This window comes from Ostrea edulis, chromosome 2 (assembly GCF_947568905.1).
Source record: "Ostrea edulis chromosome 2, xbOstEdul1.1, whole genome shotgun sequence".
Taxonomy (NCBI): domain Eukaryota; kingdom Metazoa; phylum Mollusca; class Bivalvia; order Ostreida; family Ostreidae; genus Ostrea; species Ostrea edulis.
In genome coordinates, this window is record NC_079165.1 from 65,059,801 (window position 1) to 65,079,499 (window position 19,699).

The 19,699-nt window shown below is 34.9% G+C and overlaps 2 protein-coding genes across 3 annotated transcripts; one reads left to right on the top strand and one right to left on the bottom strand.

Moving 5' to 3' along the window:
- Nucleotides 1-2,109: 2,109 nt before the first annotated feature.
- Nucleotides 2,110-15,103, top strand: LOC130052313 (vesicle-associated membrane protein 4-like). Its single transcript, XM_056156799.1, has 7 exons — nucleotides 2,110-2,340; nucleotides 4,124-4,170; nucleotides 9,093-9,143; nucleotides 9,836-9,936; nucleotides 13,302-13,381; nucleotides 13,516-13,567; nucleotides 13,745-15,103. The coding sequence occupies exons 1-7, from the start codon at nucleotides 2,275-2,277 to the stop codon at nucleotides 13,774-13,776; spliced, it is 429 nt and encodes a 142-aa protein (XP_056012774.1). The 5' UTR covers nucleotides 2,110-2,274; the 3' UTR covers nucleotides 13,777-15,103.
- On the bottom strand, nucleotides 15,049-18,083 carry LOC130052312 (uncharacterized). Of its 2 annotated transcripts, XM_056156797.1 has the most exons (3): nucleotides 17,960-18,083; nucleotides 17,416-17,514; nucleotides 15,049-17,249 (listed from the first exon to the last, which is right to left on the bottom strand). In XM_056156797.1, the coding sequence occupies exon 3, from the start codon at nucleotides 17,216-17,218 to the stop codon at nucleotides 15,395-15,397; it is 1,824 nt and encodes a 607-aa protein (XP_056012772.1). In that variant the 5' UTR covers nucleotides 17,219-17,249; nucleotides 17,416-17,514; nucleotides 17,960-18,083; the 3' UTR covers nucleotides 15,049-15,394. The 2 variants fall into 2 exon arrangements, with proteins under 2 accessions (XP_056012772.1, XP_056012773.1); XM_056156798.1 differs by lacking the exon at nucleotides 17,960-18,083 and having other exon boundaries at nucleotides 17,412-17,670.
- Between the last annotated feature and the right edge of the window lie 1,616 nt (nucleotides 18,084-19,699).

Here is a 19,699-nt window from a genome sequence, read left to right on the forward strand (position 1 = left end):
TCTGAATTTAACTTGTCCGTGTGGAGATTGAATCACAATTCATGGTCAGTGAATTCCATTGTTCAAATTAACAGAAGTGAGTAAGTATCCCCTGTTCACCGGGCACACCCGCCATGAGTTCTTCATTTTGGTCAGGTAAACAGAGTAATCTGTCAGAATTAGTATGTATAGAAGGGCCTAGCAATCTGTATGAAAAACGTCAGACAGGATTTGACCCAGTGACAGGTTGTATTGGGCAAACTAGATCATTATAACGACCCTAGAATTTGTAAAATTCTGTTTTAAACGTGACTGTTGAAACTCCTATAACATCAACTTATTTGTCAGTAGCCTGTCTTGATTTAAAAATTGACCATACGTAGAACATGCTCTTGCGTATCGAATGAGTTGAGAGACATAAGCACCATTGCAGGTGATAATGTCTTGAGAATGCTTAAAAACAGAAAATAGTAAAGCCCCGAGATTCGGGCAACAGGGGTCTTCTCAAGTCAAACAATTTATAGGATGGTATACATCAAATGACTGTCATAAAAAGAATGAAATGGTCCCAGCTGACAAAGTTTGTAACAACATTGTCTTTGAGAGGCTTATTATTACAGATGTGCTTTATATGAACTTGGCATTAATTTCAACTGTCCTTTCAAATGATGAGGTCTTCAAAATCATGCTTCAGTTTTCAACACATTTATATATCCCAGTTATGAAAATGAATATGGTTTACCTACATGTACTGGATTCCTAAACTTCAGAAAAGCCTTTCCAAACATGCATACATTGTTGGATCTAGTAAATGTTCTACAAAGCCCCTAATTTTGCTCTTCACGAAAATATTAACACCTGTGAAGGACAAACTCCGAACATATTGTGCCACAATATATGCCAGAAGTGGTGTAAATCAAAAATGGACTATAAAGAATTTTAAAGAAGTTTTAATAATTTTGAAATCACTAAAGTTTTCTTAAATCAACAACATCAAAACGTAAGACTTTTCAACACTTTACACGACCATTCCTAACGATAAATTAAAGACTAGACTTTTTGACATCATAGAGAGTTGCTTCATCAACAATAATGGAAAAAGGAAATATATCTTCGTAGTCTTCGGTGATCAGGTCTTCCAACAGTCTGTTGGAATTCCCATGGGCACGAATTGTCTCCTTTGTTAGCTGACATGTTTTTATATTCTTAAGAGACAGAGTATTAAAACGCTTCTACATAAGAAAAAACTCTTTCTGAGCCTTCAATTCGACAATAAGATATATCGACAACGTTTTATCGATTAACAATAATCATTTTCATTTAAATGTCGATTCAATATATCCCAGTGAACTTGAAAAAAAAACAAAAAACAACCACACATACACACCGAAGTGTCCTCTTCATCTGCTTCGTACTTATATTTTATTCAAAATGAATATTTACGGCAAACTAACAACTCAACTTTATGATTAATAGGGTGATTTCAGCTTCTCCATCGTCAACCCCCAACCCCTACATGCTTTATGTAGCAATATTCTATTATCACCTGTTTGTGTGTGTGTGTATATATATATATATATATATATATATATATATAAAAGCACTGAAAAGGCCACGACACTGTTGGTTATTTAAAACTCAAATTTTCGACGCAACCCGCGTCTTTATCAAGAGACATAAATTACATAAACAAATAACACACAAAAACGACAAGTATCGATAAACTACATTGGTGAGAAGAGTGATACACTATTGTACTGAGTGATAAAAATGGTGGTGGTTACGTTGTAAAGCGTGTTTACTGACTATGGTTTAGAGAGTTTCTTAGACGACTGGTGTGGGTCTGAACACATCTACATACAATATGTACTAAGTCTGTTTGGGTATTTTGGGTAGAGAAGGAATTTCCAAACTTGGTTAGACATACAAACATTTTCACTCTGACTCTGTCTGCTCTGGGGGACGTGTGGAGAACAAGTTCTTTGTCTTTCAGCTCTCTATCTATTGTCCTGTGTCAGGTTCCCTTCGGTTGTCCCCGTTTTCTTTTACCTAGTGGGGTCTTGGCAACTCATTTTGTTTGGGGTTTTTCCGGAAATCGTTAGGTTGGACATAAAACTAAAAAATTACATTGCGCAAACTACTTCTGATGATTAATCATCGACGTAAACAGAGATGATCCACATCAAGGACCTATGACTTTGAGGAAATATATTGTCTGTCTCATTTTCATTTTATCAAAACAGATTTTTTAATAGAATGATACAATATTTAAAAAAGGGTACAAACTGAACAAGAATGCCACCAAAGTTTGTCAGAAATCCGGCAGGTAGTGATTACAGTCATGCAAGAAGGGACGAAAAAGTAAGGCTAGCGAATTTATTCTGTCATATGATAATAATAATTCTTATAGTTATCCCTCCCTATTTGAATAGAATTGATATAGGGCAATTCTATGAATGTCAAACTTTTGATGATTTGTGTGATCTTGGACAGAAACTTCTACAGTTCATTTTACAGCTGTTTTATGCAATGTAAGAGGAGGTCCACTTCTCCTTCCTCCTATTCCTTTTTCTTTTCCCCCGTCTGTCCCTTTTCTCATCTTCTGTCACTCCACTTCCTCTAGCCCCTTCTGCCCCACCCCACCTACTTTTATGCTGTCCACCCCTCCCTATAATTTCAAGGGATGCACACATGTATACTCATGTAGATAGTGACATCTGTCTGAAGTTTTGGTGGCTGAGTTTAGTTTTACATTTAAAAGAAATATAAGATTACAATTTATTGGTTTGATAAGTTTTAGATACAATCAAACGCGTTGGAAGTGGTAACATTTTTCTATCGTATGAAATGTTTGGAGCGCTGGTAATGACACACCTATTTTTCCGATTGATACTAACAGTTCTTCTTAAGCACGTGAGTCTTGCTGATAAGGAAGGTGTTCGAAAAGAGTATAAATAAACACAATGAAAAGAAGACTAGTGTTTACATAAATGTATTTATATGTATAGACATTTCCATGCAAAAATATATATAACACTGCGCATACAGAATTGTCAAGTAACGTTGAGATATCCCGTGTTAAATTAAAACCCTCTAACATCGCTTTCTCAATGCACGCGTTATTGCAAGTTTTAAGTTCCTGTGACAATACTTTTTTGAGTTTCAAAAAGCAGTTTTCTACTGGATTAAAATCCGGAGAGTACAACGGTAAAAATCTATATTCCACGTTTTGCTGTCCAAAATAGAGATAGGGTATTCTTTCTGCGTTAGTTTTATGAATGGGACAATTGTCTACTACAATGAAATCACCTGGAAGCAAAACAGGTCTTCCGTATTCATCTTGAGTTTGACTTGCCTCATGCCAGAAATATAGATATGTAAGGTGTTTGAAGTTCCATCGACAAAATTAAAGTACTGCACGCAGTCTAAACTTATAAGTAAATTCAAAGTTAAATTTCTATCCACCACATATTTCCCAATCTCAATACATGGTTTGTCCCACTCTGAATGTCCATAGGTACGATTAAGACTTGAAAGGTTAAAACCACTCTCGTCCATGAACTTAATTTGTCGTGTTCTTTTCGTCTGACAAAAATGTTCTCATGTTAATTTGCTTGCTAGGGAGTTTTTTAACATGCAAAGAAATGTTTCATGTTTAATATCCCTTACTTACTGTTTAGACCAAAATGAGTAGGGGTGGGCGAAACTATACGCTTACCTACACATTAAAGGGGACTTGAGATGCCCACCTCTGCATTACTGGAATTACACCCGTGAGATAGATGTGTACATATTTCCGCGTTGACTTGAATGTTCATAAAATTTCACGTGGTCTTGGGTGATGTAAGGGGTGTGTTTACCTATAGTTTTGTGAAAATGGGCGTGTCGTTGCGTAACATCAAACGTCCAATACAAAGCTCGTAACATTCCGTACAAACGAAAAATTTTACCACTTCAATGCGTTTGATTGTATCTGAAAGTTTGATATTTTATATGCATAAAATACAATCATGTGACAATACGGGGTATTAATTATGAGAGATGTCACTTGATGTCAAAAGTTTTCTGGATAAATGTGCAGACTGAAATTTCCTCGTTCATATTTTACATGAAACTCTAAGTTATCAATACAACTATATTTCAGACTTCCCTTCTGGATGGTGAAAGTGACGATGAAGATTTCTTTTTATCGTAAGTTGTATAACACTTTATATAATTAGTTCACCTGAGAGGCTTTCCTGAACAAAATTTGTCAGTTGTCTGCCTGTCTGTTGAATGCAGCTTTTCACATTTTCAACTTCTTCTCAAGAACTACAAGGCCTATTTCAGCCAAACTCGGCACAAAGCATCCTTGGGTAAAGGCGATACAAGTCTATAATTATGAAGGACTTACACATCCTTCCCAGGGGAAATGATTAAGAAATAGTAAAAATAGGATGGGTCCACAGTAGGGACTCAAAGATTTACATAAGAATATCGTAGAATATTCTTCAAAAGTCTTCTCAAGAACCTGGAGGGTGAAATACCAGTACGTCAATTTGATATGCACACATTCTCATGCCATGTAGGTTTGTATACACCATCTCTCTTGGGGTCCTGGATAAGGCCACAAGAGGTTCAAAATTTTATAAAGAACATACAGAAAGACTCCTTAAAATCTTCTCAAGAACCACCAGGGTTTTCTATGCCAAACTATTAAAATGCAATCATCATTATATGATTGAATAATTTTAAGGTTTCTGAATGGCTGAGATTCAACAAACTAGAAAAAAAATAGGAAATAATATTCATCTGCACATGCCTTCAAGATGAATATCACATTTGATTTTTCCAACATAGATGAAAAATAAATCACTTTCAACTTGGTCTTGCACTTGAGTTTTAAACAAAGGTGGCCAACTAGATATCGTTTCGAAAGCTCTAGTAGCTGGTTTTGATGTTTTTAATTGATGATATTCAATCATATGCTTAAATAATTATTAAACATTTTCTAAGTCAATATAATGCTTTATCTACCCATGAAGTGTGCTTGGCTATCCCTGAAGAACAATCGCCCTCTGTGCTCGGTGAATTTTGTACTTCTCGGGTGGTAGTTTAAATATCATATTGACCTTCAAAAATGTCAATAATTATATAGTACAGATTTGCTTTTTACACAATGACTTCTGGGTTAGGGTGAGGCTACAGTAGGGTTGAAGTGTGCTCTAGCTATCCTTGAAGAACAATCTTCACCTCGCCCTCTGTGCTCGGTGAATTTTGTACTTCTCGGGTGGTAGTTTAACCATCATATTGACCTTCAAAAATGTTGATAATTATATAGTACAGATTTGCTTTTTACACCATGACTTCTGGGTTAGGGTGAGGCTGCAGTAGGGGTGTAGCTTTGTATAGGAATATATTGAAAACAATCTTTTCAAGAACCACAAATGTATGCTATGTCAAATTGGTATGCAAGAGTGCTTGCATAGTGTAAATTCAAGTTTTTTCACACTATGCTTGGCATGGCAAGGTTGGGGACATATTTTGGATTTAATGTTTGACATAGGAAATTGAAACTGCTCAAGTGAGCAATGTGGCCCATGGGCCTATTGTTAGCTCTTCTGAGCCGTGAGGTGTGCGTCAACTTTTTGGAAAAAGGGCTATATCTCAAGAACCCCTTGGCCAATTTTTGTCAAATTTGTCACAGGGTATTCTTGGCCCAAGGGCTTTCATTTGTAAAACTTGGGTTGTGACCCTTTAACAAAGGGAGATAATTAGGAAAATGCAAACAATCTTCTTCTCAAGAACCACTGGGCAAATTATCACCAAACTTATGCATAAGGATGAGGATAGGTTGTAGATAAAAAATTGTTCAAGGCATCATCCTGGGGCGAAGGGTGTGGTCTCAAGGTCACTTCGAAGTTGACCTTAAATTTTGTTTTGTTAAAACTTTGATATTTTGCTTAGTATAAGGACTAGGATCATCAAATTTTGTCAGTTGATGCATCTTAGGACCAAATATCATGTTGTCTCAAAAGTAGGTCATGGTGACTTACTTTTTGAATTTCGCAGGTAATTATTATCAAATGGATTTTGATGCATATCTTGGACACTTTTGAGCCTATGATCATCAAAAGTTGTCAGTTGATGGATCATGGGACCTTGAAGTGTGTCATATGAAAAGTATGTCACCATGACCTACTTTCTGAATTTTATGGCTAATCATTTATGAATACATTTTAGGTTGTTATTTCAGATACCAAGAGGTTTAGAATCATCAAACCTTGTAAGTTGATGCATCTAGAAACATATTATAAAAAAGTAGGTCACAGTGACCTACTTTTTGAATTTTGCAGACATTCAAATTTCACATTTTCAATTTTAGATGCATATTTTGGACACTATGAAAGCTAGGATCATCAAACTTTGTCAGTTGATGCATCTTGAGTCTTCATAGTTTGTTGACCAAAAAGTAGGTCACCGTGACCTACTTTTGGAATTTGACGCTATATTTTAATATTTCATATACTATTTGACTTACAATTATCAAACTTTGTCACTTGATGCATGTTGAGTCTTCAGAGTGTGTTGACTAAAAAGTAAGTCATTATGACCTATTTTTGGATTTTGACAGCTATATTTGAATATTTCAGATACTATTTGACTTACAATCATCAAACCTTGTCAGTTGATGGGTCTTGAGTCTTCAGAGTGTGTCGGCCAAAAAGTAGGTCACTGTGACCTACTTTTGGAATTTGACATTTATATCTGAATATTTCAGATACTATTTGACTTCAATTATCAAACTTTGTCAGTTGATGCATCTTGAGTCTTTGGAGTGTGTCGACCAAAAAGTAGGTCACTGTGGCCTTCTTTTGGAATTTGACGGCTATATTTGAATACTATTTAGTTGATGCATCTTGAGTCTTCAGTGTGTCGACCAAAAGTAGGTCACCATGACCTACTTTTGGACAGTTACATTTAAATTTTCAGGTACTGTTTGACTTAACATCATCAAACTTTGTCAGTTGAAGCATCTTGAGTCCTCGGAGTGTGCAGACTATAAATTAGGTCACCTTGATCTACTTTTTTTAAACTTCAAAGCTATATCTAAATCAAATGCTAAGAGGCCTAGAATCATGAACCTGTTTCAGTTGATGTATCTTGACTCCTCGGAGTGTGTCAATTAAGAAGTAGGTCACTGTGATATACTTTTTGAATTTCATGGCTATATTTAGATATTTCAGATACTAAGTGACTTAGATCCATCAAACTTATTAAGTTGATGCATCTTGGCTTCTCAGAGTATGTCAGCTAAAAAAAATAGGTCACTGTGACCTACTTTTGCTTTTTTTGTTGCAAATCTATACATCTTTCAAACTAAAAACCCAAGGATCATCAAACCTTGTTAGTAGATGCATCTCAGGACCTCAGGATAATATGATCCAAAAGTAGGTCAGGATGACCCCCTTCTTTTATATTTTTTCAGTTAGTCAAATTGTTTTAGATGCTACCTTATGAATTGTTAAGCCTAGGATCATTAAACTTTGTCAGTTGATGTATCTCAAGGCCTCATAGTGTATCAAACAAACAGTATGTCACAACGATGTAATCCCTGAATTTACAGCTATTTTGTATAAGATAGATAAATCTTCTCTGTTCAATTTATGCTTGTTTCAAAATTGGTAAGGATACTTATCAAATCTATTAGCTTTGATGTTCCCCTCCTTTCAAAAAATGATGATCAATCCTCTGTATATAGTAAATGTAATTGCATTAAAAATGGGACAAAATACAATGCAATCCCCTTGTTCTAATTGTATGCATAGTAAATTCGGTATTTAGCACCCCAACCGTCTCTATGTCCCTTGAAAAAATTCATGTAGAAGAGAAATATGTACTACCCAGATATGCACGTTGGTTAAGTAACTTCATTTCGTAATTATTTTGATTGCCTAATCTAATAGTGTACTGTATGATATCCCCTTCATACACTATCATGTGATAGGTCTTTAAAACCTTGTTAATTGATGAATCTTGGTTAGTGAGAATTTTTGCCTGTTCTACAATGTATCAGAAGAGCGATTCTAGGCCCATGGGCCTCTTGTTATATATAAACAATAATATTCAGTAATGGAAATGTAAAGTTTCATTGAATAGCTTACATGGGAATATAGAGGAAAATTCTGTAAAAACTGTTATGTCATGCACCAGAAGAGTACAATATTTAAGCATCCTCGTGTATTGCCAATTGAAGTTTGCTCACTTTATGAACTCTGGGTTCAGGGCACACTTACAATAAGTTTTACATAGAATATTAAGGATAATTCTTTGAAAATCTTTAAGAAATTCACAAGGGTTTAACATGTGAAATAAATGTGCAAGCATTCTCTTGTATTCTCATGTCGCTGTAAAACAAAGACTGGGGAATCACTTTATACAGATATGGTCTAGAGAAATGGATTGCTCCTCTAGAACATGTGTTAAAATTTTAAATCAAATTTCGAATGTAAAAACCAGGTACTTATTTAGTTATATTACTACAAATATTTAGGAAAATCTTCATAAAATTTAGACCCTCAAGCCACTGCTGATTTGTCAAAATAGGGAGGTGTATAGGTATCTTATTCATTGATCATTACTCTGTGTAAAATGAGTAAAATGAAGACACGTGGCTGATGAATTTCTGCCTATTTTAGAATATGAAGCATTATTATTGAAAATATTATAACCATGATAACAAACCAAATATACTTAAAGTTTCTGAATTAATGTCAAAACAGGATGTAAAATCACAGAAAAACGAAAATTAGGTGTTTAATATTTATTGCTAAGATAAGTCTGATTTATGAATCAATCTGTCCTCCATGAATAGTACTCGTTTTTATTCATATAATGTTTACATGTCTTTCTTCTAATTTTTTTTTTTTTACCTCTGACAATATTTATTTGTAACTTCTACTGCTTGTACCTTATGTTGTGTGTAGATTGAATGAATAAACTAAACTTGAACTTGAATTGTAAAGTTTTACACAGAAACTGCAAGTGCTTGAGTGAACATCATGGTCCATGGGCCTATTGCTTATAACACTGTTATTATGAAAACTTTTACAGTCTCTATTAATATTTTATAGAGGACCAAAGGTGAAGCCAGGGGGGAGAAGAAATGACCCAAAGATAGACAGGTATTGTATCTCATTTGAATCTCATCACCACTTTACAATGTACTCGTATATAGAGATGTAAACATAAAAAACAAACATGGTCCATACAAAATAGCAAGTATGGCATGCATGAAATATATATGTATAAATAAATAGTATGTTAATTTCAAAATTAAGGATTATCTCCCTCACGCATAGCTCTTTATATCCTTAGACGAATTTGACTCCACTTTTTTGGCACACTGTTTTCCCCTTAAATAGCTCTAAAATTTCATGGTTATTTCGGATTTCAAACATTTCGGTTGAGCATCACTGAAGAGACATTATTTGTTGAAATCACATCTGGTGCATCAGAATTGGTACCGTATAAGTTTTGCAAATAGGTGAAGTATGGGAATTCTAGGACGGGGAACAATTTTATCTAATTTCTCTATAAATGTACAAAGTCTTTTCAAAAAGCAGAGTTTGTTGTTAGACTTAATTTATTTAAAACTAAAAATATTTTTACCTCTTATTTATTTAGATATAGCAGAAAGACATGAACTATTGCAATAAAGTTAGCCAGGTTTTAAAAATACAACATTTTGTGTGTAATATTTTATTGAATATGTCTGCAGGAAGATGCATGTAATAATGGCACAATTTTATCATGTTTTACTGTACCTGGTATAGCTTACACAATGGATTTAAGTGCTTTGTTCATTACTTTAAAGATTACAGCACCAGGTCAATGAGGTGGTGGATGTAATGCAGGATAATGTATCCAAGGTCATGGAGAGGGGAGACAAACTAGAGGATTTACAGGACAAATCTGGTATAGTTTTTAAAGAGCGTGTTCTTATAAAGCAAGGACCAAGATATTGTATTGACTGTTAACAAGCAATTTCAGTTTGCTCTTAATGTTTTTATGGATTGCACATAAAAAAGGTGTTACATATTTATGTTAAAAAGGGGACATATTGGTTTGCACCTGTTTGTGGGTAGTCCAAGGGTTATCCGGTCAATTTGTTACCCTTTGCTTGACAGACATCAAACTTGTTACCCTGGTTTCCCCTAAAAAGCAGAAGACCCTTATTGATTTTAAGGTCAAAGGTAAACTGGATATACTAAGATATTGTCTGCTCAATATCTTGAGAACTTTTTGCTTGACAGATATCAAATTTGGTACACTAGTTCTACTAAAGAAGAAGATGACCCTTGTTGATTTCAGGTGTCAAAGATCAAACTACTCTGAACATAGGAAGATATTGTCTGCTCAACATCTTGAAAAACCTTTCCTTGACAGACATTGCACTAGTACATCAGAAAAATATTGTCCACTCAATATCTTGTGAACCCTTTGCATTGTAGTTGACCCTGACTAATAGATAACCCATATTTTTAGCTCACCTGAGCTGAAAGCTCAAGTGAGCTTTTCTGATCGCCTGTTATCCATCATCTGTCCGTCTGTCTGAAACTTCTTACATTTTCGATTTCTTCTCCAGAACCACTAGGCCATTTTCAACCAAACTTGGCCAAAAGCATCCTTGGGTGAAGGGCTTTCAAGTTTGTTCAAATGAAGGGCCATGTCCCATTCAAAAAGGAGATAATCACAAAAATGCAAAAATAGGGTGGGGTCATTTAACAAGAGGCCCAAGGGCCTAGAATCGCTCTTCTGATAAATTGTACAACCCCACCATTTCTATTCTTAGCCTCTTAGTATTCTAAATCTTTAGTTAAATCCTAAGAATTCAAAAAAAGTAGGTCAATGTGACCTACTTTTTGGTTTACACATTTTGAGAACCCAAGAAATATCAACTGACAAAGTTTGATGATTTTAAGCCAATTAGTATCTGAATATTGAAATATAGCTGTCAAATTCCAATCGTAGGTCATGGTGACCTACTTTTTGGTCAGCGAACTCCGAACATGCAAGACCCATCAACTGACAAAGTTTGATGACTGTAGGTCAAATAGTATCTGAAATATATAAATATAGCCGTCAAATTCCAAAAGTAGGTCACGGTGACCTACTTTTTCGTCAACACCCTTCAAACATGCAAGACCCAACAACTGACAAAGTTTGATGACTGTAGGTCAAATAGTATCTGAATTATATAAATATAGCCGTCCAATTCCAAAAGTAGGTCAAGGTGACCTACTTTTTGGTCAACACCCTTTGAACATGCAAGACACATCAACTGACAAAGTTTGATGACTGTAGGTCAAATAGTATCTGAAATATATAAATATAGGTGTCCAATTCCAAAAGTAGGTCAAGTTGACCTACTTTTTGGTCGAAACCTTTCGAACATGCAAGACCCATCAACTGACAAAGTTTGATGACTGTAGGTCAATTAGTGACTGAAATATATAAATATAACTGTCAAATGCCAAAAGTAGGTCACAGTGACCTACTTTTTGGTCGATACACTCTAAAGACTCAAGATGCATCAACTGACAAAGTTTGATGATTGTAGGTCAAATAGTGTCTGAAATATAGTAATTTAGCTGTCAAATACCAAAAGTAGGTCACGGTGACCTACTTTTTGGTCGACACAAACCGAAGACTGAAGACGCATCAACTGACAAAGTTTGATGATCCTAGGTTTTACAGTGCCCAAAATATGCATCTAAAATTGAAAATGTGAAATTTGAATATCTGCAAAATTCAAAAAGTAGGTCACTGTGACCTACTTTTTTTATAAATATGTTTCAAGGCCTCAAGATGCATCAACTTATAAGATTTGATGATTCTAAACCTCTCGGTATTTGAAATAACAACTTCAAATATATCTATAAATGATAAGCCATAAAATTCAGAAAGTAGGTCACGGTGACCTATTTTTCAGTTGACGCATTTCAAGGTCCCATGATCCACCAACTGACAAGTTTTGATGATCATAGGCTTCAAAGTGTCCAAGATATGCATCAAAATTAATTTTAAAATAAATACCTGCAAAATTCAAAAAGTAGGTCACCGTGACCTACTTTTGAGACAACTTGACACAAGGTCCTAAGATGCATCAACTATCAAAATTTGATGATCCTAGTCCTTATAATGACTAAAATATCTAAGATTTAAGGAATTTAAAATTTTTTTTAATTTAGGTCAACTTTGAAGTGACCTCGAGACCACGCCCTTTGCCCCAGGGTAATGCCTTGAACAATTTTTAATCTACAACATATCCTCATCCTTATGTGTAAGTTTGGTGATAATCTGCCCTGTGGTTCTTGAGAAGAAGATTTTTTAGCAACCACTACTTTTGTTTGTATTTTCCTGATTATCTCCCCTTGTTAAAGGGTCACATCCCTCTATTTAGTATGTATGAAAGCCCTTGGGCCAATGATACCCTGTAACAAATTTGGGGTTCTTGAGTTATAGCCCTTTTTCTAAAAAGTTTACGCACACCGCACAAATGGCCATAGCATTAGCTCTTTGAGCCTTTGGCTCAGAAGAGCTAAAAATCTTCTTCTCAAGAACCACTTGGCCAGAAAAGCTGAAATTTACATGAAAGCTTCCTGACATAGTGCAGATTCAAGTTTGTTAAAATCATGACCCCCAGGGTTGTATGAGGCCACAATAGGGGATCAAAGTTTTACATACAAATATATAGGGAAAATGTTTAAAAATCTTCTTCTCAAAAACAACAGGGCCAGGAAAGTTGAAATTTACATGAAAGCTTCCTGACATAGTGCAGATTCAAGTTTCATAAAAATCATGGCGCCCAGGGGTAAGATGAGGCAACAATAGGGGATCAGTTTTTTTACATATAAATATATAGGGAAAATCATTAAAAATCTTCTTCTGAAAAATCACTGGGCCAGAAAAGTTTACATTCACATGAAAGCTTCCTGACATAGTCCAGATTCAATTTTGAAAAAATCATGGCCCCCGGGAGTGGGTTGGGGTCACAATAGGGATCAAAGTTTTACATACGAATATATAGGAAAAATCTTTAGATATGAGCCAAGGTGACTCAGGTGAACCCATGGTCCTCTTATTTACTATCATTACAGACATTCTAAGTTGAAAGTTAATCATTTTCAATATTGCCACATGGATGGCCTATATGTTTCTAAAACACTTCTTGTTCATCAAAAGTTGATATAATCGGACACCATTCTCAGTTTCTTTGTAGTCGTAGAGAGAAGGCAGTTACATGTAACTATACATTTGAGATACTTTCTTTACTACAGATAGTCTAGCTGACAATTCAGATATGTTCCGCAGTCGTGCTAAAGGACTTCATAAAAAGATGTGGTGGAAAAACTGTAAAGTAAGAGAATATGATTCAAAATTTCATGTGGTATGCTATTCAATTCCAGACAATTATAATAAAATTTACTTACCATGACATCATTTCTACATAGAAAGTGCTTACATATCTGATAAAAACATTGAATATTGTAGATGAAGATAGTAATAGCAGTGATTATTCTTATAATCTTCCTTGTGATTATTGGTAAGTATATATACCAGTATATATCTATATATATATATATATATATATATATATATATATATATATATATATATACTTTTAACTTTTTTCCCCACATAAGATGTAATTTTGAAAGTATGAATGACCTGCAGAATTCATTTTTATGCATCTTAATTTAGTCTTGAATTATAATTTCAGTTCCCATTATTGTGAAGTCACAGAAAAACTAAGTGATGGCCAATGGTTCCAAAATCAGAGCTTTCCCAGAGGGTTTCCACACCATGTACTGGTGATTGTGGTAGTGTCTGCTATTGATATTGTATTCTTGTCATCATTCAGAAAAATTGTGCCATATGTGCATGCATTTTCTTCAATTGTAAAACATGTGGGTCATGGAGCCACATTACTCTTTTTTAGAGTTGTATCATTTAATGCTAAAATGGGGTGTATAGGGGACTTGAGTTATTGGGGACAGCTTTATATTTTCAGTGGAAAAATCATTTTCTCTTTCTTATATCATCTGATACCCCTACTTTATTTAATGTCATTGTGTACCTTATTACATCCGTTTTATCATAGGAATCTGAATTGTAGAAGTATGACGGAAATAACATTCTTAAATGATCAGAGGAAATTCGGTCTATCTTATATTTTATTAAATTTGCCAGTGTTTATTAGTTCTGCTTTGCAAACAGATAGAGATGTGTTAATGCAAAATAATTATGCTGCAAATCAAGACATCATTTGTAATGAATCACAAGCATATACAATTTATGCCTGTTCTAGATAATGAATTAAATTTCAATGACCTAATATTTGCCATGAAAACAGCTATAGTTGTAACCTTAAAAAACATTGGCATACAAACAAGAGCCATGGCATCCACTTCTCTGTGTGGAAAAAATGTATACATTCCATAGTTGTTTAGTTGTTGCATACAAAATATCACATCTCAACGCACCCAATAAATTCAGAAAAATCCATCCTTAATTCTTATCAATTTTCCTTCTCATCAGTGGAGATTGATCTTCCCTCAGTATTTCATTGGAGCTGTGTAAAACGGTTTGTCATGCATACATGTATATTGGAAGAATTTCTTTATGAAAAAAAAAAAATTAGAAGAGAATTTGTATATTAACATACATTGTTTTTTGTATTGGCATCACAATGATATATGATGTAGGAAAATGTTATAATTGTTAGTATAATCATTGCCCGTTTCTATAAAAATCTCAACTGACAAAAAAGTTTAAATTTCAATGTTTTGATCTATCTACAATTACATCATCTTTCATATGGAAATTTGCTTTTTTATGTATATGATGGATTGCATATTTTTGTTTCTGTTTAACATGTTGAATCATGATCTGAGTTGGTTTTCTTAGAACATAGTTTAATTTTAGAGTATATATATGTATTATAATACATGAAAGAGATCACAATTAGATGACTAATTTGAGTCATAATTAACATCAACTTTAAATATTGTGATAGGACACCAATTAATTTATTTTGTGATTTATTGTAAAACAATGTTATAAAGTTGTACAACACTAATCCACTGTTTTTAATTCTGTTATGAAATACCCAGGACAATAGCAGTAGCTTTGAAAAACCATCATTTTCTCCACATACAACTACGGAGTTATAAAACACTGTATAAAATTGTTAATATCCTTTTCTTGATGATCACGGTACATTAGAACTAGTGACCTTTTCATCGGGGCTAGTGATTCCCAGTTTTATAGTTTCATCAAGTGTGGCTTTCATCCCAATGTTAGCTGCCTTTAAAGGTATCAGTAGTCCATTGCATTATTGGTATGTTTTGTCTTATTTGTTGGAGTTTTTTCATTTATGTTTGGTTTTCCACACGTCAATTTGGATGTCGGGACTAAGAGTTAAATGTTTTGAGATACAGCTTCGATAAAATGCAAAACTTCTTCCTTGTATATAACCCCATTGATCCATCACGTGATAAGTTTTGTCATTGTCAACTTTCACACTGTCCACATCAGTGTTTCCTTCAGCAACGTACATTGACCGAACAGTTGCAAATGGCAGGGTGTACGTGTCCCTTGTAAAGAAAATGTCGGACACGTAAGCCTGGGTTTCGCTGTAACTACTTTTAATTTTCAATAAAAGGGAACCTCCATCTTTGTAAAGGAGACGCATCGTCCATCGTTCTGGGTCAATTGTAAGTTGTGTAATAGAGGTGTATGGTCGTATTGAATCGCTGTACGTTTGCCCAAGAATAACTGACGTACCGAATGGGATCCAATCTAGTCCGTCGGGGGTCACTGGAATTAAACGCGCATTCCCATCTTGGTACAGTACAAATACTTGTGAATATCCATCGTTCCAAGGGATAGGTCTGTACACCTGTAGATAAGCAACACCTTCAAAGGTCTGGCCATTGGTGAGGTGAATGGTCATTCTATCGGGAGCTAACCACCACATTTCCACGTAGACGGCAACTATGTGTACATCGTCACTTCTGTATATCGTTACGTGTTTCTCAGGCTTGAAAGCCCTTTTCTGCAAACTCAAATGATCTACGAATATCCTGAGATTTTCCGATTGTACTGTTAGAATGATGTAGTTTAGACTATCCTCTGTCCACGTGAAGTCCGGAATTGACCAGGTGTACTGTAGATCATCTGATGTGAATTCTTTTATCTCCGGTAATGACAGATTCCCCCACTTTTCTTTATAGCGCATTTTTACAATCACAGCAGTGGTAATATTCTTCAACTTCAAAGTCAACAATGACCCAATTTTTGAATCTACACTACCTTTCTTTTGTCCCTCCAAAACAAAACGAAGAATGACAATCATTTCATTTGTAGAAGACGAATAAAATGACATCCTGGCTGTCTTATTGTAAACTAGTTCTGTCGATGATGAACTCAGGTTAAAGTTATCGAATCGCCATAGTTCCGGGCTTAAATGTGGGCAGCTGGTGGTGTTCTCATTTCTCCTGTTTGAGAAGGATTTGTACTGAGGAAACGAAGCAGTAATCGCAAAGCTGTCGACGTGCGCATTGTACAGGGGTATGTCAACGTTGTCCACCTCTGCACACGAAGTCGGAAATGATCGCTGCTCTATTCTAGAAGGAAACACACTGGTACCAACAGACGGAACTTTTGTGGGGAAACTATCCTTCTCAGTGCAGATGGTTTTGCATGACAGAATATCATTGTCCATCCACGGATCGTCCACACTGAATACAAACTTGTCCACAGCAATTCCTTCCGCATTAGTGCTGAAATAATCTATCACATAAATCTTGATCACGTGCCATCCAGGTTCTAGCGCGTATCTTCGAGGAAATATTCCAGTGTTTTTGAAAATGGCCCAGTCTTCACCAGGTTTAGCGTAGAACGTCCCCATCCATTCTCCACTGTTGAAAGTCACATTAAAGAATAAAGAAAAATTGTTGTTGGAATACCTTAGGTTGTCGAGTCTCACCATGGACTTTTTTCTGATGCATACATTGAGAGACAGTGGTTCCTCATGTCCCACCAATACGGCTTTTCCGCCGGTGGCCCCCGGAAGGGAAAGGATCTTGTGATTTGAGGCGGATCTAAGGTTATATGCCGGAAGAGTGAGTTCCTTTGTTGTCACAGAATAAACCCACACCAAAGATAGCAGAAGATGATTGGATGTCTTCATGGCAGATATGACGCAATGACACGGATATAGTCTGTCGAAAGGCAATACATATAATTATCAGTAGTGAATTCCCTTTTATTTTATAAGTATTAAACAAGAATTACAAAGTAAATTCCTATACTGCATTTGTGTTTGTTCCATTCGATAATTTGAAATCATTTTAGCAATTTTAAAATTAACACTCTTTACATACTTACTAAACTCGGTTCAGTTCTTTATCTTCTGTATGGGCCATATGAAATTCACCACAATATACAATAAACATCCTTGTGTGAATTGTATCAATCACTGTTTGGCTGGTTAATAAAACGTAAAAATGATTAATGTACCCTCATCCATTTAAACAGTGTAAATGCTAATTAGGCGCAAGATTTATTTTGGTTCAGTTTTCTCGAGGAAGTAATATTTTGTACTATTGCGAGAAGAAAGGTAAGCCTGACCACATTTGGTGAACAAAAAAAACAAAACAAAAGAAAACCCATGACAAACGCTTATAAATATATTTTCCAAGAAAGGAAAAGACAAACTTTGAGCTGTCAATTTAGTACAAAAACAGCACAAAACACATCGGGGAGATTGGGATAGTGACGTGGTCTTATTGTCACGCTTTACCATTACACAATCTAAACTGACATTCGTTACACATTTTTTCAAGTTATTTCAATGTAAAGCTATTGATACTAAGACAATATGGTGAAATTAAGAGCGATCGATAAATGTTACTGGACTAAGTAAACTTACCTTTCTTTGTTTCTGTCTGTCGTGAATGTCTGTCTTCAGAGATATGTCATAATTTACGTGTCATCTTCAGGCCATTAATTAATGTACATACTCTCAATGATAATTAATTTGCAAAGCTTTCGGCGTACAATTTTCACAATACTACCCTTTTATGACGCTGCACATCCTAGTACAGTTCATAATTATATTTAATACTAGAATGTAAAAGAAAATACTTAAACAGGTTGGGGCTAATCATCCCAATGATTTATCACCTAAGTGGGAGATCTCTGTATCGGGATAAATGAAAATATCTCAATATGGGATACTCAAATTTACGCAACAAAATTTTTGATTTTGTAAGAGGGATCAGGTTTTTGCACTATACCAAGAAGTTATAAACGATCAACTCGAAAGTTACCCTCTCATAATCTAAGACATTGAATTTTAAATGTGGATGCCATGGGAGACCAAGACAGCTTTTAAAATTAGTATCTATTACATAATCACCCCTTCTCACAGATTACACAGAAACGGGTTCATTCACCGAACAAGTAGTCGTAAAATATTGTTTTATTTGACAATATATGTATTTCTACACAAAATGTTTGATGTGCAAACTAACACAAAAGGAAAGACTATATTCTTGAAAGTTTAGATTATTTTAAAGATATTATTCCGCTGACGTATCAGTGGTGAAGGTTTGTCATAAGATAAATGTCTTAAATCTACAATTTTGGTTTAAATCACATGCGGCCAAAATGGAAGTGCAGCATGATTACTAGTTTTTAACAACAACAACAAAATTATTTATTCTCAAATAAATACAACATGTGTATTGTAGTAAATATATATTAGCGATTCAGCTAATAAAGATAGCAATAAAACGGAATATTCAGGAGCTTTTCTACGAAACCGTTTTCCACTAAACCGACCGGGTTTTATTTTAATATTCTAGAACCTTGTGAAATGACTTGCGTACAATTTGCATATCTTTATGCATTTGTTGTTTTTATTGAATTTAAATAGCACATATTTTAAAACAAGCGAACACCTTTTTTATTATAGTAAATAGTGCATATCTGGTGCATTTGATTGGTGGTTTAATTACGTTGTTGAACGGCTGGACAGAGGCAGCCTACTGTCTTTGAGTTTAGAAAGACTTCAATGTTTGTACGTAATTAAATTATTTGAAACACTTATCATTGTTTGTAGTGAAAGATTTTACATTCTTAACATTTTGATTATCAGCAAATGATTGGACGATAATTCTATGGAGCGCTAAATTGACACAAATTCAAATAACTGGAGGTATCCTTAATTATTTGAAGATATCATCAATTCAATTATTACGCTAAATAATTGAAATGATGCACGCTTCAAATTGCTCTCATCAATTCAATTGATGCGAGCATTGATTGATTTGATAAGAGCAATAACTGGTTTGATGCGCGGAATGTAAGTAGTCATAGGATGGCAGAGCTGGCACCAACTCCCCAACCACCTTATAGAAAAAAAACACCCAACTAGACGGTTGACCTTCCTGCAGCCCTGAAGGGGGGATAAATCCAGGCTACTAAGCATACATGTGATACATCCTAGGTCTCTTGAGGTGTAGACTCCTGTTATCAAACAGGCTGTTTGATGCTGCACTTTCACGACGTTTTGCACGTCTTTCTGAAGGTGGAGCCCCATACGATAGAACTGTATTCTAAGATGGAGGGCATGAATACTAAGTAAGTGGTCTTATGGCATGACTCC